This window comes from Diadema antillarum, unplaced genomic scaffold (genome assembly GCF_040938485.1).
Source record: "Diadema antillarum isolate AM-2024a unplaced genomic scaffold, OU_Dant_1.0 seq00000594_RagTag, whole genome shotgun sequence".
Lineage (NCBI taxonomy): Eukaryota > Metazoa > Echinodermata > Echinoidea > Diadematoida > Diadematidae > Diadema > Diadema antillarum.
Genome location: NW_027271525.1, coordinates 75,546 through 97,521, shown reverse-complemented (window position 1 = coordinate 97,521; position 21,976 = coordinate 75,546). Strand labels below are relative to the sequence as shown.

The 21,976-nt window shown below is 39.8% G+C and overlaps 1 protein-coding gene across 1 annotated transcript in view; it reads left to right on the top strand.

The window, feature by feature from the left end:
- LOC139735724 (uncharacterized) overlaps positions 1-21,976 on the top strand; it is a gene marked incomplete at its 3' end in the record, with an annotated part of 96,672 nt that overhangs the window by 3,926 nt on the left and 70,770 nt on the right. The window contains exons 3-9 of the mRNA XM_071646471.1: positions 1,687-1,842; positions 3,291-3,748; positions 5,064-5,231; positions 6,421-7,030; positions 8,867-9,150; positions 10,049-10,287; positions 12,277-12,367. Coding sequence (XP_071502572.1) covers positions 1,687-1,842; positions 3,291-3,748; positions 5,064-5,231; positions 6,421-7,030; positions 8,867-9,150; positions 10,049-10,287; positions 12,277-12,367 — 2,006 coding nt within the window. The remainder of the gene's footprint in view (positions 1-1,686; positions 1,843-3,290; positions 3,749-5,063; positions 5,232-6,420; positions 7,031-8,866; positions 9,151-10,048; positions 10,288-12,276; positions 12,368-21,976) is intronic.

The window sequence follows — 21,976 nt, the reverse complement described above, 5'->3', positions numbered from 1 at the left end:
TATTTTGTATCGTGGGATTGAAACCTCTTCAGACCAAACTTCACTCCAAGCTGATATTGACACACTTCGGGCCTGGGAACAAAAGTGGCAGATGGGCTTCAATACTTCCAAATGCTTCGTTATGACTGTCACTCACAAATCAAGACCCCCTCAGTTCAGTTACTCCATGGGAAACAACACACTAAGTAGAGTCGATCATCACCCATACCTTGGAGTTGAATTGGCATCGGATCTGTCTTGGACCATGCATATCAACCAAGTAATCAACAAAGCCAACCGTCAGCTTGGTCTGCTGAGAAGGAATTTGTTTAGCTGCGACATACAAACCAAAGCCATAGCTTACATCACCCTGGTACGTCCACTCTTGGAATACTGTCACGCAGTTTGGGACCCAAGTCAACAAAACAACAAACAAGCAATCGAAAAGATCCAAAAAAGAGCTGCAAGATTTGCATGCAACAATTATGACAGATCAGCTAGTGTAACAAATATGATGAAGCGACTGGAATGGGAAAGCCTCGAGAGACGTAGAATCAAATCTCGCCTTCTCATCATCTATAAAGAGACCCAAGGATTAATCCCCAGCAATATTAAACATCTGCAAAGCTCCAATTTAACCAAGAGAAAACCAACCACACGACACTCCTCCAAGAAATTTGTGTACGACCATATAAGAGCAAATAAGAGCTGCTACCGGCAGTCTCTATACCCAAGGACAATCCCCCAGTGGAACAACCTCCCAGATAATGTCAGAGAAGCTTCTACAATCCAAAAATTTAAAGACCTTCTTGAAAATATTAAGTTTGAATAAGATATGCCTCCGACTCAAGCATATATTGCTACCTACATGTACGGGATAGCCACACCAGGTGTTTGTACATCAAGGATATCAAGATCAAGATCAAGATTTTGTGAGATATCAAGAAATCACAAATGAAATAGTGCAGAGCATAGGATTCAAAGATTAATTCAAAGTTTATTTGATAGAAATTGGTGTTGGAATGGATGAGACATCCAAAAACAACTTAGTAAAACAAAGCGATCATAATAAAAGTTGGGTTCTACCTTTTATTCAGATCGCTTTGTTTTGGATATCTCAGTCATTTCAAAACCAATTTTCATCAAATAAATGTTGAATTCCTCCTGGAATTACATGCTCTTTCACATTTCCAAAGAGTTTTCTCATCATCTCACCAAAAAATGTTAGAAACCTGAAGTTAGGTCTCGACCAAAACTATATGATCCCTACTAAGTGAATGTCATTTCCTAGTCCTAGTGCATGGTAGGAGAGATCTCCTGTATGGCTGTAATGGTATTAACTATTATTTCCAGTGATGCCCATTGCATGAGTGTTTCTTTTCTCATCCACCTACGAGATGGTGGTACTTACAACTTGAACCAATGTATACCTTGTCAAAACCTTTGCTAATAGTAATAAAATGAAGACTAGAAATGTCTTTCTTTGCAAATAAAGTTTTGTGGCCTAATTGTTGGTAGATGGGTTTTAGGGGAAAAAAAAGATTTCCATAGTTATATAAATGCTATTTGCATAGGTCCGTTTGCAATTAGTTCAAGAGGCACAATCTATATTATGAAATAATAACCTACTTAACTTAATTTACAGTACTCTAGTCCTTTTACAAGTTCTATGATCATACAACTGTATGCCTACCACTTGTACTTCAGTGATAACATGCATTCCTGAGACGCCAACTTCAGAATTGCCGGAGTTTATTGAGTCAGGAAGTCCAGTTTTCCCGTCATCTTGGGCCAAGAAGAACATTGCCAAGACTAGTCAGAGGTCTCTGGCCAGTGAAGCCATCTCATCTCTGTACTCGACAGGTGAAGTTTGTTTTTCAAATTGGTGATTTTTTTTTTTTAAGTTCTATTAAAGGGATATTCCAGACGATTTTCATACTTTCACATGATATAGTACATAAATCGACAACTCCACGTATAGATTTGTGGAATTTATTGTGGTTCTTGAGCAGAGAAACAATACTTCGAAAAACCTTAAACAAATTACACTGAACAAGGATGATGACATAGGAGGTTCACATATTTCAGAAATGTAGCAGTGTAATTCCATTACAACACTTCTTGCTTGCGAGTTCACCTGTGCATAATCTACATGTACACATTGTATGCATGCCTTCTTCTTTTGTTCTGCTTCCTTGAGCCCCAACTCATGCATTCTTATGGTGACTCTGCCATGTCATCATCCTTGTTCATTGCAATTTGTTCTAAATTTTGAAAATATTTTTATTCTTCATTCCAATTATCACAAATTCTGAAACTCTGTCCTGGGTATAACTAATTTATAGTTGCTCAAATGTAAAAATCTGAAAATCATCCGGAGGTCTCCTTTAGTTTCATTGATTTGAATAATTATGCAGTAACCGCTGCATGCTATTAGTATTAGGATTAGAACCAGCACAGCTCTTGGGTGGAAGCATGATGGTCTAGTGGATGAGAAGCTTGTCCGATGATCAGGAGGTCGTAGGTTTGAATCCTGCTTCATGTGTATATGTACACTGTATGCCCATGTTTTCTTTTGTGACTGGATAATGATTACAATTGTACTACTAAAAAAAAAAAAATTGTCAATCAGTTGCAAAAGTTTATTTAGAATTGTTCATGTGGACAGTCTTTGTTTTGTTACTGTTGGAAAGGGGAGAGGGCATGGTGCATTTTATGACAAAGGCCCTGATATTCTTTCTTCTTACCTTCCAAAATAAAGACCTGCTGGGATGGGGACTTCATGGGTAGCCTGATTCATTTGCTGTCTGCTGGGGTACATATTTGGAAACCATGAATGGCACTGGGCAGCGAATACATGTATGTGCATGGAAGGATATGCCCATGGCATTGGCAATGGACGACTCCAGCTGAGATTCTTTGGCTGTGTGTGTACTTAGATTAGTGATAAAGCTGCACACAAGTAAGTCGTTTACAAGGATATTTGCATAATTATATCTGACCCAGGCCAACTTCCCCACTGCAATGTATCCCCCATGCTACCGGGTCTGCAAGTGGTCTTGTTGTTTGTTTTCTTGCTTCTTGGCTGTTAAAGAGCACCTGATCAGGCCTATATTTTGTGTAATATGACCATCAAATTGCATAATTTTTATCCTGCTTGATTGGAGCTAACATCAAATCAACATGTTTATTTTTGAAATAGTTTGACTGCTTCTTCCCTTCATTTAAAAAAAAACCCAAAAAGGCTAAAAAAAACCCAAAAAGGCAAAAAAAAAGCAAAACATTTAATAGAATCTTACTTCTCTCCTCAGGTACCACCAAGAGCCCGACATTTGGTAAATATAAGCAGCTCTCGAATGGACACATGAAGTCGGAACGTCGGCAGGATAGGAACCGACATATCCGCTTCACCGACTCCGAGAGCGATTCCGAAGATGGAGACACCGAGGAAACTGCAGGCAGCTCGCGAAGAGTTACCAAGTCAAGTGACAAGACGATGAGTGATGATGATTCGGACCCGACCCACATCACTAACGCAGAGACCCAAGACAGTCTGGAGACGGTTGCCTATAGTTACGAGGATCATTCCGAGGAGGGGTCTCAGCGACGCGCCGGAGGCCTGAAGAGGAAATTGTCTGAGATGTCCAGCACCAATGAGGGAGAAGATGAGGAGGAGGAGGATGCAGATGGTGGTGGAAAGGAGCGTCAGAAGGAGCGGGATGATGCCATGGAACAACTCAGGATATGCTTTCCACAGAAATCCAACAAGGTTATTAGTTTACTCTGATTGCACTTTAAAGGGGTCGTACAGTTTTCGTTGAGACCTAAATTCAGGTTTCTAACATTTTTTGGCGAGATAATGAGAAACCTCTTATGAAATATGAAAGAGCATGTAATTCTATGAGGAATTCAACGTTTATTTGATGAAAATTGGTTTTGAAATGGCTGAGATATCCAAGAAAGAGCGATTCCAATAAAGTGTGGGACCCACACTTTATAACGATTGCTTTGTTTTTCTTTGTTTTTGGATGTTTCAGTCATTCCAAACCCAATTTTGATCAAATAAACTTTCAGTTCTTCTTAAAATGGTATGCTCTGTAGTATATCATAAGTGTTTTCTTGGTATCTTGCAAAAAGTTAAAAGCCCAATTCTCATCTCCACCAATACTGTATCATCCCTTTAAAGGACAAGTTCACCTTCATAAACATAAGGATTGAGAGAATGTAGCAATATTAGTAGAACACATCATTGAAAGTTTGAGGAAAATCAGACAATCCGTTCAAAAGTTATGAATTTTTGAAGTTTTTGTGCAGTACCCGCTGGATGAGAAGACTACTGCAGTGTATGAATAACTTAGATGTCACATGCGTACAACAATATAAGGAAAACATAAAGAGAATTTCACAAAATTCCATCTTTTGAAAAAAGTACACATTCCCCTGACTTGTTACCGACAAATGTTATGGGTAATATTATTCCCCTGCCTTTAGAAAGAGGCAAGTCAAGTGCTCTTTTATTATACGAAAAAAGTGAAAATATGTTGAATTTTCTTTTACATTTTCTTTTTACTGTTGTACGCATATGACTCACAAGCTGTAGTAGTCTCCTCATCCAGCGGTTCCAACACAAAAATTTAAAAAATTCATAACTTCTGCATCGATTGTCCAATTTTCCTCAAACTTTCACTGATGTGTTCTACTAATATTGTTGCATTTTCTCAATCCTTATGTTTATGAAGGTGAACTTGTCCTTTAATGGGACTTCCAAAATCTTGTTTCTGGTGACAGGGTTTTGAAATGCACCTCCCTAGTGCATTTCAAAGCCATGTTTCAAAACTGTGTTTGTAATCACAACAACTGTATAAAATGTAAGCCGTAAAACACGGTTTTGAAACCATATTTTAGGCATAAATGTTTGAAATGAGCATATCCCAAGGTGTTTTCTATCAGCCGGTTCTTGTGAATAGTGAATAGTTTCCCAGATACGGTTTTGACAATTCAATTATGGTGGTGCACTTGAGCTCATAAAAGGTGAAAGGTTATTCGATGACGTGTACTAAATTTGTTCAATTGTGCTGTCACAGGTGCTTCGACAGACCCTAGAATCCATGGACTGGAACATCAATCAGGCAGCGAATGCACTCATGGCTGATGAGGGCAGCAGCCCACCAAGGAGGAAAGTCAGAACATCTCCAGAGAGCACAAAGCAGAATGGAGTCGTAGAACCGAACAAAAAGCACAGCAGCTACCAGGTAAAAGGAAGTGTTTCGTAGTAATATAACGCAGAAAGCTGTATGGTTTATTTGTCCCTGCAGATTTTACACATTCAGCACATCTTTTTATCACCATGCATTTGCTGTATCTTGAACAGACAGCACATACAATGTCTGATAGTGCAAGTGTTTAAAATACAGTGTATGCATGCACTTTTGTTTCATGATGTTTACAAGTTCTCCCTTTCATTGTTAATTGTCCCTTTTCATTGGTTTTTAACTATAACTCTGAATAGCATGCTGGGTTCAATATAGGGTTACAAATGTGTACATGCAAAGACTCCAACCACTGGCATCTCTGCACTGGAAGCTTCTTCCACTCGGATCCCACAGCAAACTGGAGACTGATTGTGCGAACATGCTCACAATATAATGTGTGCATATTTACATCGAAGCGTGAATTTCTTTGCAGCCAGGGCCCAGATGCTTGAGGTTTATAGATGCACTCTGGTGCTATCTTAGCGTTATTTTTTAACATATACAACAGAATAAAATCAGATGGGAGAAAATACATCTTGATTGGATCGTATAGTTTTGGTTGAGACTTAACTTCAGGTTTTGATCATTTTTTGGTGAGATAGTGAGACAACTCTTATGAAATATGAAAGAGCATGTAATTCCATGAGGATTTCAACATTTATTTGATGAAAATTGATTTTGAAATGGCTGAGATATCCAAATCAGAGTGATCCTAATAAAGTGTGGGACCCACATTTTATTACGATCATTTTGTTTTACTTTGTTTTTGGATGTTTCAGCTATTCCAAACCCGATTTTCATCAAATTAACTTTGAATTCCTCTTAAAAGGGTATGCTCTGTACTATTTCCTAAGTGTTTTCTTGGAATCTCGCCAAAAACTTTAAGCCCAATTTTCACCTCCACCAATACTGTACCATCCCTTTAAGCAAGAGAAATTAAAACCCAAGTGTGAGGTTGGGAGATTTGAAGAAAATAGTCTCAAAGTGTGAAATCTGCCAACAGCGGGAAAGTTGGAATCTCTGTACGTTACATGTAGGTAAGCTGTCAGTTGACTGTGAAAATATTGCTTATATTCTTCCCTTGCACTTCTGTCGGAAAAGCAATATAAAGGATACAATGTGAAGGTGATATTCAGAGCAAACAGCAAGATTAACCAAGAATTTTATCCCATGGTGTGCCTATTTACAGGGGGCCTTTGATGGATGGCTGCAGAAACCGTCAACCAGTACCAAGAACTTCCAGCTGTCGAAGAAGAAAGGGCGGGAAACGTCCAGCTCCTCTGACGATGAAGAAGAGGATGAGGTCCAAGAAGTGACCACGGAAAAGAAGAGCGGTCAGGCAAAGAGAGTTTATCGCCGAATCCGAACCTTTTCCTCCGACGGCACGGAGGACATATCACCGGAGAAAAAGTCGAAACCGTGGCAGAGGATCAGGGTGATTTCGGACGACAGCGTCGACCACGATCACAGTGGCGATGAGAGGCCTGCTTCACCCGATGGTTGCCATGGAAATGAAGCGGGTGGCACTCAAAAAAGAAGCCCGATGAAGAGGGTCCAGCGCATTAGGACGTTGTCGGGCGATGGAGATGAGAAGAATGATGATCATGATGAGGAGGAGGAGAAGGAGGAGGAGGAGGCAAAGGGACGATCAGGGCCTCACAAAGATCTGACTGGTGGTCCTGCCAAATTCTATGGCGGAGGAAGGAAGCCAGTCAGAAAAGTCTGGTGTGGCTTTCTCCCGAAGGAGAAACAGGAAGCAAGCAAATCAGCAGGAAAGAAACAGCAGACAAAGAAAACTTGTAAGTTTACACATCAATCCGTTATGTACAAGCATATTTACCTCCGCCAAGGGAGGAGGTTATGTTTTCGTTACTGTTGGTTTGTTGGTTTGTTTGTTTGTTTGTCCATGTGCAAAATAACTCAAAAAGTAATGAATGGATGTGGATGAAACTTACAGGAAAGGTTGAGATTGACGCAAGTAACAAATGATTAAATTTTGGTAGTGATCGGAGAATTTTTTGTGAATTCGTGAAGGATTTTTTGTATTTTGACAGGTGGGGTCAGTGAACTTGGCAGTTCAAGCAGCGCACATTTGAGGTTTTCAAACGCGCACTAAAGCGTGTACTCTTGTTTCTGCTAGGGCGATTCATGCTGCGCAGCTAAGGGTTTATGACGTAACAAAGGCTTCTATATTGGGAAATTGGGCAATTTTTTAGCATGTATGCCTATGGCTGGAAATCACTGATCTTTATGGAAGATCCCACAGAGCTTTTCCCAAGTGGTGGAGAGGAGAAAAATCTCTTTGGGAAGAGCAAGATCATGCATGTAGGTGGAAAGTAGCTGCTTGGCAGAGGTCTGCGCTCTCAGAGTGCTTTTCTAGTCATTGGAAATGCAGATATTTTGAGATCTGGAATGATTAATAGCACTGGATAACGTATCACATACACCAATGTAGAGTCTGTGCGTAAGTATGCAATTCTAATCATATTTGTGTGAAATGTATTCCACTCAGGACTGTTGTTGTTGTTTTTTTCTTCCCCGCAAGGTATTTTAAATGCAAACACAAGGTGAAGCTCAAAAGATTGTAATGTAGCTTTGTGGACTTGGCAAAGAAACCCTTTAAAAACAGTGATTAATCTAGTATGTATTTGCAATGTTTAAACATTCTCCACTGAATTAAATCAAACTACGCTTCCAAGCTTTTAATCAGCAAACAATCAACTGAATATTTTGGAATCTGAGGATTTGTAACACTGAAAGAAATGAAAAAATAAACATGAAAATTATTGATACATTCTGTGCAAAAGAATATAACTATTTTGACATGTAGTTTCTGACCAGATTTCTGCAGTGCAAATGCATACAATAGGATGTGATGGTCATTAACTGGAACACATACACTGTACCTGCAGCAACTGTTTGTCACATCATTTGACATCAAAACAATGCTTTGTACAGTTTGCTACAGCTCAATTTCTTGAGCATTTTAATGTGTAACAGTTAGTAAACAGTGTAACAGTAATAACACAAATCTTTTACTGCTTCTATCAAATTATGTTAATTGATATGAATTTCTGTCCACTATTTTTCTCCATTAAAATATTTTGATATTATGACATAGAAATTGGTTTGATTGACCTGATCATAGGTAATATCACAAACTCGAACAAGTTATGCTTAAAACACTTTCGTTCACAGGAAATATGATAATAAGGCCTACACAGTGACAGAATTTTGCACCAGCTTGTATGTTCCATTTTGCAGGAGATGAAAAAAAAAAAAAAAAAACTCAAGGAAAGAATTGTAAACTATACAAACACTGCAGTTGTGAGAAAAGCTGACTGTATGCAAAAAGGAGGCTGAAGAACAGAGCATTTTGATGGAAAAAAATGGGAAATGGCAGAAGAGAGGAAAGAAAGCTGGATCATTCAGAAATCATGTTAGGATCTGCATGGCTTAGCTTATTAACCTTTCTGTGCCAATGAGTCAAATGTGCACAAATTTTTCGCATAAACCTATGAATAAGTATTGAAGGGTTGCAGTTTAATCGATTTTTTTTTTTTTTACATTGTAGCAAGTGATTTGAGTAATTTACACCAAGTTGACCAATTGTTTGTTGAATTTTGCCTGTGCAGCTAATTCCTGGCAGCCAAAGCTTGCGGTCAATTCCTGGCGGCCAAAGCCCACCCCCAAGGCAAAGAGGAGAAACTACAGCGATTCCGAAGATGAAGCCGAAAGCGGGGGCAGCGAGTCGGACTACGAGGAGGAGGAGGTGGAGGTGACGGAGGAGTTCCGAGCCCAGGTCGTCTCCTTCATCAACGACGCGACGGTGGAGGAGCTGTGCAGCATCGACGGATGCTCAAAGGTCAAGGCTAACAGGATATGCAGCATGCGACCTTTCACCTCTTTTACAGATGTGGTGAGTGCCACATAGACACCTAAACCCACTGTAGAATCGTACAGGTAAAGCATGCCGTACACTACTGTAAAAGTGGAAATTTTCGCGGTGTGGAAATTTTCGCGCATTTCGCGCAACCAGGTACTAAATAAAAGTATGCGAATATTTTTGCATTCTATATGTTCCAATACTTACTGTCTTGATTCCGCAGAATTAAAAACATGCAAAACTCTTCTTACCGGGCCGAGGGCGAAAAATTAGTTGTGCAAAAATATCCACTTATTACAGTATACGATCAGACTGGTCGTACGACCTCAAAGATCGGAAGTGTGACGTCATCAGCCTTGCCACTTTCCCGTGGTGCGACTGGGTCTTATTGCATGTTGTAGAGATTTGACATGACAAACTTCCCCAGGCGGTTGTGGGCTTTCAGCCAGTTATGAAATAGCATTATGCAAAGAGTATTGAAGCATACGCAGTGTGCACTGTGTGCGCTTCTTTGCTCATTGGTAAAGTGTACTGAAGCCAGAATGGTTGTAAGCCTAGTTGTGTAGTACAATGTATGATCATATACGTGTAGTGTGTGGTGATAGTCGTGCGACTGGTCATATGCCATAGGGTTGTGCGACAGGTCTGATTATGTAGTGTGCGGCGAGCTTAAGGCACACTTATGTTCAAGGTATATCCCTAAATTTGTTTACTTTACAAAAATGAAAAGCAAAACAAAAAAAGGTCTTAGGAACAAGAATGGTTAGATGGTATGATGATAATTGTAGTAAGAATGACAATGCTATTGTTGTCAGCATTTTACTTTGTAGAACAATTCATCAGCATTACCAGCTACTACAGCAATGCACAGCAATTACATTGTATATTTCCTGTTTTATCTTTGATGTAAATATGAAATGCTCTTGTGTAGCTGGAGAGGCTTGACGACTACAAGGGGCTCGGCACTCACATCGTCTGGAACTGTGAGGCCGTCTTCGAGGAGCGCAGCGTGATGGAGGACCTCCTCTCCCGATGCGTCGGCATCTCGGAGCGCATCCAGAAGATGGTGACTGCAGTCATCAGCAGCAACCGTGATGACGTGGGCGGCCAGAGCCCCGACGTGTCCGTCGAGGGGCAGATCACCCGGCAACCATACTTGCTGAACGACAGGTGAGAGGGAGAGGGTCTATGATTGGCTAATTACTGCTCATTGGGTTGAATGACCTCTATAGTGGAAGAATGGTCATTCTACGGACTCTACAAAACACAAGTTTCTCCACATATCACCTTGCTTTCCTTTCAAGCACCTGTGGTATTAAGCTTAAAGGACAAGTCCACTTTCATATACATTAGGATTGAGAGAATGCAGCAATATTAGTAGAACACATCAGTGAAAGTTTGAGGAAAATTGGACAATCCGTTCAAAAGTTATGAATATATATTTTAAGTATCTGTGAAGTCACTGCTGGATGAGAAGACTACTACAGTGTATGATGTCACATGCGTACATTTATATAAGGAAAATAAAAAGAATTTCACAAAACTTTACTTTTTGAATAAAGTGCACTTTTCTTCGACTTGCTACTGACGTATGTTAAGGGTAATATTATTCCCCCTGCCTTTCGAAAGAGATAAGTCGAGTGTTCTTTGTTATGCGAGAAAAATGGAAATATGTTGAATTTTCTTTATTCTTTCTTTATATCATTGTACTCATGTGACATCACAAGCTTACTTAGTCTTTTCATCCAGCCGTGACTGAGCAGAAACTTCAAAAATTCATAATTTTTTAACGGATTGCACGATTTTCCTCGAACTCTCACTGATGTGTTCTACTAATATTGCTGCATTCACTCAACCCACATGTCTATGAAGGTGAACTTGTCCTTTAAAAGTTTGCCCACATTTTGATACAGACTTGTCCCATTTGAGGACTGAACAGAAATATGTACAATGAATCAAATATCTTTTTGTTTTTTGAATAAGGCATTTTGGTAACTGGTTTCTTTTTCTGGAGAAGTAAATGTTAATGTATGTTAGGAGATGTGTGTGTCATCACAATTCTTCTCTTCAATAGAAATTGATGCAGTGCATTGTAAAGGGATACATTTATGTAGCAAAAAAAAAAAAATTAAATTGCTTTTCCAATAGTGATGAGCCAGTTTAATAAAATGGAATTGAAAGGGGTCTAAGCTTTTGTTCCTAGCAGAATCTTTATCAGAGGCAAAATGACTAACAAGCAGGGAAAGCAATCATTGTAAGGGCTGCACACAAGAACATGTCAGGGGAGGGCTAGGGACACTGAACAAAGAAAACAATAGAGAAGGGTTGGAAGTCATGGGCAAGGAACCCAATAGGTAAAGGGAGGGGGATGAAGGAGGGTGGATGGACAAAAGGCTGAGGAGGATCATTGGTGATCCCAAGGATCAAAGAGGGCAACCTGTGAAGGATTATGATGAATAGGAGGCAACATCAAACAAGATAGGAACAACAGAGGGATAAAGACTTGAATAAGAGTGAAATAGCAAAAGCATAAGTGAAGGGGGGAGGGGGTTGCTGAGCAAGCAGTGAGCCCTAACCTGGTGTACCAAGAAAAAGCAACAAAATGAAAGTGAGAGTCAACCAACAAATGCAAGTTACAAAATATAACAATCTATATGTAGAATAATAACAGTGATGATGAAAAAAAGCCCCAGGTCCCTTCTGACTCTGAGATACATTTATCACAACTCTCTCAGTTCGACAGGAATAAATGTCATGTGCTGTTTATGCTATGTCTTCCTATCCTTGGATAAAAATATACATGTAGTGTGCCATGTACCATGTCAAGATTTATGTTGACATTAAAGTGTCATTGCTTTCATTCTCCTTTGCAAAATTATGAATTTTGTTCTACATGTATACCACATTTATTGCCATTAACCTGTTGAGGATGGACTGATTTTGCTATAACAAGCATATCCCATGGACACCTGCCCAACTATTCTCGGGACTCATCTTCAACGGTTTAATTTTCTCTGCAATATAAATTCATGCCATGTGTTTTAAGAGGTGTATATATATCTTCATGAACTTTCTGCGAAATAGAAATATACTGTGGTATGCTCTGCTACAGAAATTCATGCCAAGACATCATGGTAAACTTTCTTCTTCTCTGTCCAGTATGACCTTGAAGCCGTACCAGCTGGTTGGACTGAACTGGTTGAAGCTGATGCACGCACAGGCGGTCAATGGGATCCTGGCGGATGAAATGGTTTGTAAACCAGCTCTCATGAGTAGTAGGCTCATGAAGGAATGTTTTATTATGTCATTAGCTCTGTTATGGAGTCTCCTTTTATGTGGCTACGCAGCAGTGCTATACAACAGCAGCAATAACAACAACAACAACAACAGTGACAACAATAACAGCAACAGCAACAACAACAAAAGACAACAAAATAACCATTCTTCCAATCGTAGTCACTTTTACAGATAGCAGAACAAACAATAGCATTGCTGCATACACTTTAATCATCCATAGTTAACTTATGTATCATTGTTACATTATAGAGTTCTGGACTGATGATGTCACAGCCTGTGGTTATAGCTTTGGTTGGAGCCAGGAGCGGGCATTAACATTCTTGCCACTTGAGGTTGTTTAGAACCAGTTTCCACGGTGATGAATGGCTTTCAACCAATACATTGATACTCTTGTGAATGCACACGTAAAGATGAATTTTTCAGTGTTCACCCAACTCCGTTGTACATTAAAAGTAGCGTGATTCACAATACCTTTGTTTGCTTATAAATATTCACAAGCTGTTAATGGTTTTTTTTAAATTTATTTATTTTCACTTCTTCTTCGTCTTCCTTTTTTTTTTCTTTTTTCTTTTTTTTTTTCTTTTGGGGGGGGGGGGGGATAATTTTTTCCAGAAGTGGAAATGCTGCTGCTGTCATTACATTCATCTGACTATGTGGAAAGATTTTTCTTGGAAGAGTAACTCTCCTGGAATTTCCCAGGGTGGTTATGTGGTTTTCTCAGAAAACATCATGTGCTAGATATAGTGCTGCAGTAAGAAGGTGAAGCAGGGGCAGATCCAGGAACTCCGGGGAGGGGCTGGGGGCACACAAAATAAAAAATAAAGGGGGCCCCTTTCATTTTTGTCGAGCCCACCGGAGGTTTGGGGAGACTAAGGGATCACCTGTGGCGTCTGTCCGTCCGTCGTCCATCCGTAACGCTAAAAAACTTGAATAACTCTCTACTGAGGACTTTAATTTCAATCAAACTTGGAGGGAAGAGTGGTTATACAAAGTTACACATTTTACCAAACATGAAGGTCACCTCAAGGTCAAAGGTCACAGGCAGAGGTCAATGAGCTTGAGGGCCCAATGTTTTAAGTTTTTACGGCACGTCTCGATTATGGCTCATAACTTTTGATCCCTATGTCCGTTTGGTACCAAACTTGGATGGTATATGTCCTTGGGGAGTTGAAGGTCATCACAAGGTCAAAGGTCACAGACAGGGTCAATGAACTTTTAGGGCCCAATGTTAAGTTTTTACTGCGCGTTTCGATTATGGCTCATAACTTTTGATCCATACAGCTTATGTCCGTTTGTGACCAAACTTGGCTGGTGAATGTCTCCTGGGAGTTGAAGGTCACCACAAGGTCAGAGGTCATAGGCGGGATCAATGAACTTCCGGGATTTTATAGAAAAACATTAATTTCTTCTACGCGAATGGGCGAGACACATATTGGCACTTACCTTGTTTTTTCTTTTTGTTTCTTTCTTTTAAAAAAATAAAGGGAGGTGTGCTCGGTGCGCCCCCTCCTGGATCAGCCACTTTGAAGGATGTTATCATTTTTTTGGGGGGGAGGGGCAAGAAAGATTGTATTTAAACTCATGTTTGATTGCATCATGCGATCATTCTTGTAGTAGTCCCACATATTCTTATCCATGTGCACACCACCGCTTCTTAGTGCATACATTGGTGAAATACCTTGTCATCGTGTGATCCAGCAAATACTCACTAGGCATAGAGAAAAATAGGCGTGTATAAAATTTGCCAATACCTAAGCAGTGAGATGACATTGACCTACATTCCTACTGATTGAGACAGACTTCCTTCAATGATAAACTTTGTATTTATTCCACCTGAATCCCACTTCATTAAAGATGTTAGGATAGCAGCTATAGAATAGGAGCTTTTCCTAGCAACAGCCAACCAGTAGTATAGGATTCTTTTCATTACCATCATGACACTTGCCATTGCATCATGAGTTGCTATTATAGCAACTCATCTCTTAGTTTAATGAAATGGAGGCCCTGGTGGTGCCACTGTAGTGATCATCCATACACATTCTTTTGCAATCTTTACTGAAAACTGTAGTCAAAAACATAATTTTATAATTGCTCTGTCTCTAGAGAATGAAATATAAAATATATTACATGTATAAGACATTTGGGTGCTTGTTTCAAGTTCAATGTGTCGTTCAATGTGTCAATGCCATGAACTGGTAGCGGCTCAGATGATAGTGCCACTGCCTAGTTAGCCTTTAAACAAGGCGACTCGCTCTGCGTGCCCCGTATAGCGCGTTTATCCCACAAACCTGTTGGCCGGCGAGTGGAGCGAGCCGCCTTTATCCACTCGTTCAGGGATGTGTACTTTTGTCGTTGTTGTTGCTTTATATTCTTTGACAAATTTACGTACAAATTTGACGCAGAAAATACACACGGCACCAAGGCAAGCCTCGTTAATATTAAGTAGAATAAGAATAGTTACTTAATATTAACGAGGCTTTAATATTAACGAGGCTTGCCTTGGTGCCGTGTGTATTTTCTGCGTCAAATTTGTACGCAAATTTGTCAAAGAATATAAAGCAACAACAACGACAAAAGTACACATCCCTGAACGAGTGGATAAAGGCGGCTCGCTCCACTCGCCGGCCAACAGGTTTGTGGGGTAAACGCGCTATACGGGGGCACGCAGAGCGAGTCGCCTTGTTTAAAGGCTACTGCCTAGTGAGTAGTAGAGTCAATTCTCTGACTGGCTTCTTTGTACATTACCGTAAAGTTCCGTGTATAAGACGCACCCGTGTATAAGACGCACCCCTACTTTCGGACCTAAAAAAACAAACAAAAAAAAACACAAAAATTTCCACGCAAATATTGCGTGTGTCATACATATTATTTCAGCTCAAAATTTCCCTAGAATGCAGCATGTATTTGCTCTATTTTTCGTTTCCTTTTATACTTTCTTATAACGGTATTCATCGGACATTGGCAAAATATGGAAGACGCAGAATGCGAGACTTGTCTCGGTACTCACTTGCTATTATTGTTTCGCCTTTCAATCGTGGTACATGTATCATATCATACTCATGAGTTTACAGTAGCTACGATCTTTGCTATCATACATAGCATAGGGTGTCTCGCATATTGACACATGTCAGACTGGAAGGTTCATTACGAAAAATAAGAAAAACATGGTATCTTGTTATCATAGACATACAGATCAGTCAATGCAATCTTAACCAGGGCCCCATTCACAAAATATAGCAACTTTTGCTGGAATGGCAACTTCCCATAGCAACAACCAATCAGGAAGCTACAATGTAGAATCTTGTCATTACTATGACAGTTGCCATTCCAGCAAGAGTTGCTATCATATCAGCCAATCATGAAGCTACAATGTAGATTCTTGTCATTATTATGACAGTTGCCATTCCAGCAAGAGTTATATCAACTTTTTATCAACTTTTTATGAAATGGGGCCCTGAGCTTCAGCAAGAGGCACATCCATTCTTGATCGTACATCCTCTCCCTGAAAGTTATTTCTCCTTTTCTCCTGCATGGTTGTGAGTTTGAATCCACTACTACCGTCCCGACTCAGTCCTCTGACTATTTCCTGCCCTCAGCCATTAGCCATCCATATACAGACCCAAGGTCTCTCCATTCTTCTATTGAAATTTGGTGCAGCAGTCAAGAGATTTGTTCGGACATTGAATTGATATGAGGAAAAACATTACATATTCTGGCAACCACATGCCGTTCAGATGAGTTGTGTCACCCACCTCCCTGCAGCACACTCAAATTCATTACAGCCCCTTTGCTGGAAGAAAGAACAAACAACACATGAATTTGAACGCAAGATAACTAGATGTTTGTCTACCAGTTCAATGAGGTTGATGATGACCACTGATACATTTGACCTCTTGCGGCAATAAAACAACATTTTTCCCACCACTGGGTCACTCTCAGATGTGACCTGGCATCACAAAAACCAACAAAAAATTGCACGCCCCAGTTTTATGTGAGAACTCAAAATAGGTGAAAATAAATTGTATATTTCTGAAAGAGAAAGTCTTCTACATTGTTCTAAATTTTAGGATTATAAAACAAATGGGAAATTGTGTTTTTTGCATTTATTCTAAAACATTTTCGTAAAATATCTTGATTAGGTACGTCTTACAGGCCCCTTTTCATTTCTCGAAAGTCGTTCACATACTCGTCACTTTCAACTCCAGTAACTTTTGAAAGGTATCAGTGCTACTCCATTGAAATTTAGTATTAGTCATTAATAGAATGTGCTGATAAGATGTGCACAATTTCAGCTTAATCTGATAATTTCTTCATTGTGGATGTTATTGAGTTTTACTTCCTGTATTTTTTTTTTGTCCCATTCATTGCACAGAGTGCAGCTTGGTGCCAGATTAAATTCTTGAATAGACCCTAAACATCAGAGCCTCTGTTCTCGGGAAACCTTTCTCCAGAGTGTGTACTTTCTTTTTATTAACTAGATTTCAAAATCTATCCTTAACTTGAAATCCATATTTGGCAACTTTTTAGTGGTTTTGTGATGCAGGGTCACAAATAAGATTGAAGTATCATCAAATACTAAGCCTGACTCGAATGAGAACATTGTGTGGATATGTTCAATGATTTGAAATGTGGATCTTTGTAGTAAGTGTCTTCATTGGAACATGGTTTAGTGCACTCAATATTTCAGCGGATTTACTAGAAGAAATATTTACCGAATATCCCAACTTTCTTTTAAGACACAATTGATCTTAGGAGTTGATTATGACCTTTGGCAATTTCATTTATAATTTACTTTTGTCATCATGTGTAGTTTATACTCTTGCCTGCAAAAGGGTCAGTGCTGTGGTAGAAAAATTGCCTTAATTTTACATAGAGATCGTAGAAAACCTAGATTCATCTACTTCAGGATCTTCAGGATCCGTCTCCGCATGGGAAAGTCTGGGCGCATGTTGATATAATAAGGCTGTTTTTGTACAGATGAATTTTTGGGGGCAGAGTCTTTGTTAGCTGCTTCATCTTTTGGGATCCCTCCTCCAGCAGGGGTGTTCTGATTTCTGCTGGATGTGGAGTGCTGGATGCCTGAAACACCAGGGTCGTGTCTCTCTTGCCTGCATGTTGGAGTCGTGTCATTTGTTTTCTTTGCCTTGTCGGCATGCAGAGGTGCTCCGATGCTCTTGGGGTGTTCTGCAGAACCCACTCGGGGAGCCAGGAACTTGTTTGCCTTCTCATTCTGGCTGGTGCCACGCCCGCTTTCACCCTGAGTCAAGCCCGCAAGGTCGGGCAAGCTTGCGTACATGGTGAGCCTGTCCGGTAGGAAGGCAGTGGACTGGGAGCCGCCGTCATTCTCGTCTGCCACCGAGATGGATCGACGATTCTGATAGTGATGGTATATGTGTGTGTGTCCTCGTTTCCATGCAAGAGGTGGAGAGGAGGATCCCAATGTCTTTGTATGAACAGACTGGAATTGATGCCCCCTACCTGGTAATGGGGGCATGAGAGCTGTCTGGCCTTTGTACCGGTAGTTGTCTTTGAGAGACCCTCGATATGGATGCCAGATGATATCCAGTGGAAGCTCATCTATAGTTGAGTAGGTCGGGTCTGTTTTGGATTTTGTTTTCCGGGAGTTGCCAGGAAGCCCCTTGGTGTCTTGGCTGGTACTTCTCAGGCTAGTATGCATCATCGGCAACACAGATGGTTCCTCGTGGGAAAGTGAAGAAAGTCTGGAGACCTCTCGTCGTGTCTGAAATTGATGCAGTAGTTATCGTATACTTGATGTTAGACCAAATAGCATCACAGGGATGAAAATGAGTGAAATTGTGCCTTTTACGTATGTCAAATTGAAGTTGCCATATATGCACTCTCAACAAGATGGTACTTGATTTACATTCACTCTGTGTGATAAAAGCAGATTGTTTACTTCCTTAGGACATACATCTAAGATGTTTCAAGTTTCATTACAATGTAATGGGTTCATGATGACACATTCGATTCCAGTTAAATAATATTCCCATAACGCAAACAGACTATGTTTGTATGTTAGAGTCTTCCTTGATATTCTGTACCTTTTGTCACGGAGCATGTCCTGACAAAAAGAAGAAATTTCCTCGATTTGGGAATCACAATTGCCTATTGTGATGCATGTAATTGACAAGTACCTCGCTGCAAGCTTTCTGAAACATTTCGCATCTTGATTTTTTAACTGTTCCCAAACCCGGTCTGCTTTAGAAGCCTTGTGCATTCCATCATGAGTTTGTTTCTGTGTCTGTGATGTGTACGTAACGCTGCACGCTGGCACTGGTCTGATGGTCCCTAACCAGTAAAAATCACTGTTGAACCAGTAACTTTTTCAGGAATGATGGACCAGTAAAAAGTGAAAAAAAATGGATACCTACTGGTCCTTACAGACAGGTCGGACAAGTAAAAAACAATGGGTTAGTGTGCAGCCCTGGTGTACAGAGAAGATCTTGTCTACTTCAAGTCTCACTGCACCGAAGGTAATACATACCCTTCTTTTTCGACAAGCCAGACACTTGATGTAGACCCAGCGGAGGATGAAAAGGCCCAAGGCGGTGGCCAGAAGAATAATGACCAGCATCTGGACTGATATAACCAGTTCCATGTCTGTGGAATCTGTTGTCCAAGATTATTTTCACAAAGTAAAAAAAATACAAATCAGTTGTACTAATCATATTCAGAATGTTATGCACACTTTATTTGAAATAATGATGATTTTTTTTTTCACTCAAGTCTGGACAGTAGAATATATTTTTGTGACCTGCTGTAAATCATAAAGATCCTTCAACAATCTTTTTCTTTCAGCTGTCTGAACTTCTGAGCTACTAGGGCATATTGTCGTCAACCGAATAGTGTCATACTGTACATCACAGCATATGTACAGCTGTACGCACCAACATGCCTTGCTGGGCTATTAACTGCTTTGAGCATTTCTTACTGTCACCTGCACTTGAATTGGTGCATACATGATTATTTGTGTCAACACTTACTGTGTAAAATTTTAGTACTCTAAGTCCTTTGTTTGAATGGTGTTAATTGAATTTGAAACTCAGTTTCACACTCGCCAAAGCATATTACAACTTTTGTGTATGTGTGAAAATTGTTAGAGTTCTTACAATCCATTTTGCAGGATGTCTCTATCATTGCATCCAGAAAAGAAGAAAAATAATTTTGCTTCCGATTGTGAATCTATACTAAGGGTTTCAATTTCTGTTATTGAATCCCAGTTCGTTGCGAAGATGTGTCCGTGCATGGGATTCAAAAATTTGTAGAAGACCAGACCAAAACCAGATATGTTGATATTGCTCAGTGAGACTGACTGGGGGTTGAACCCGTGCCCGAGCTTGAGCCATTCAATTGCAAGTTGGATACACAGTACGCCCTCAACTGAGCCCCCTCCCCTCCCCCCTCCCCGCCCTTTGGTACACGTGATGTGAAACGTCGCTTGGGAGGTGGCATTGTGATGTCAGTTGAGTGGTGTAAACTGACCTGGTGGGAATGTCGTTGTGGGGTCTTCCGGAGAAATGTTGACCAGCTCCTCTGTAAATGGAAGTGGATGTCCAGAGGTATTTCTGGTCGCTCCTGCGTCCAATGACGTGAACTGATCTTGTGGGATTGTCTGTGTGTGGTCTTCTACCAGGGAAGAGCTGGCCAGCCTGCGTGATCTACGTCCCCTTTGAGATGTCTCCATGCTGAACTCTGAAAACGAGAAATGGAAATACTGCACAATCATGAACTTGATGAGACTGGACGAAAGATTCTCAAACTTTGAAATTACTGCAAAAGTGGATATTTTTGCGCGACTAATTTTTCACGCTTGGCCGGGCAAGAAGAGTTTCGCGTGTTTTTATTTCGGCGGAATCAAGACATCACGCACAGGAGCATATGGCAAGCAAAAATATTTGTGTGCTTTTATTTTCGCGCTAGTTTCTGGTTTGCGCGAAATGCGCGAAAATTTAAACACTGTGAAAATTTCCACTTTTACACAAGCCACCAGAGTAGTGCACTCTTGAAGAACGAGTCATTTGATATCATCTGATATAAGATGCTGAAGTTTAAAGGGTGTGTACGGTTCTGGTCGAGGTGAGGATTTGGCTTTTAACGTTTTGCGAGATATTCAGAAACCACTGAAATGTCAAAAAGCATGCAATTCTAAGGGGTATCAAAAGTTTATTTGATGAAAATCGGTTTTGTAATGGCTGAGATATCCAAAAACAAGGTGAAACAAAGAGATCCTAATAAAAGACATAGCCTGTCGCCTTTTATTATTATCGCTTTTTTGGATAGCTCAGCCATTTGAAAATCGATTTTCGTCAAATAAATGTTGAATCCTCCTTAAAATTACATGCTCTGTCATATTTCATAAGAGGTTTCTCATTATTTCACTTAGGAATGTTAAAAACATGAATCCCCACCTCAACCAGTACTGTACAGTCCCTTTAAGCATTAATTTTTTTTTCCCGTCATTAAATGAAAGGGGGAATGGATAATCACTCCATGAACTAAACTGGGCTTCACCATGTTAATCTGTTGAGGACGAGTCCCGATGTACTCGAGTACTCGGACAGGTGTCTATGGGAAATGATTGTTGTATCAAAATCAGTCTGTCCTCAACAGGTTAAAGTTAACATTAACTGAGTGGGGTAAAATCTCACAAACAGATGGAGAAGTGCCATTGAAATCTCCAAGAAAGCATTAGAAAACTAAAAAAAAAAAAAAAAGCACTTTGAGAATGCAGACCTCCACCAAGCAGCTCATTTCCACACATTCACGCATGCTGAAAATCATTCTTACATGTATGTATTTCCCAGTCATTGATGAAGAAGCCTTTCTACAGTGTCTCCACTCATCTACATCATAAGCATTTAGCTGCATGCTGTGCCTTGAACCCGCACTCAGTGAGTGTACATGCTCACCTCAAATATGCGCAGCTTGAACTCCCTCATTTGTTTGGTCATATTTGCCAATTATAACCCTTAAAAAAAAGCTATGAAAAAAAGTATCCTGGACCCAGATGTTGAATCTAGATTGCTACCAAAATTTAATCTTATCTTCCTTGTGTAAGTCCTGTAAGTTAAACTACTTTTTGAGTTATTTTGCAAACAGACAAACCATCTACATCTTCACATAACAAACTAACCAGTGCCAACTAAAACATAGTTTCCTTGGTGAAGGTAATAAATGTAAAACTTTATATATATTTTTTTAAGGAAATGATGACATTATTGCCAATGCAAATATGAAAAAGATGAGAAGATGGATATTAAATGCCTTCTTAAAATTGTACATCTGTGTTGGCATTCACAAGTAGTCTATTGCAGTAGCTTTGAAGAGATAATTAACGGAAAAAGAATGTCATCACCTTGGCATCAACTTATTGCTTAGTTTTGATTACGTAAGAGTGATAATGATAATAACAATAATGATAATGATAATGATAATGATAATGATAATGATAATGATGATATTGCCAATGCAGATATAAAAAAACATCTCATTTCCACCCATACATGCATGCTGAAAATCGCCTAGTTTTCTAATATAGATG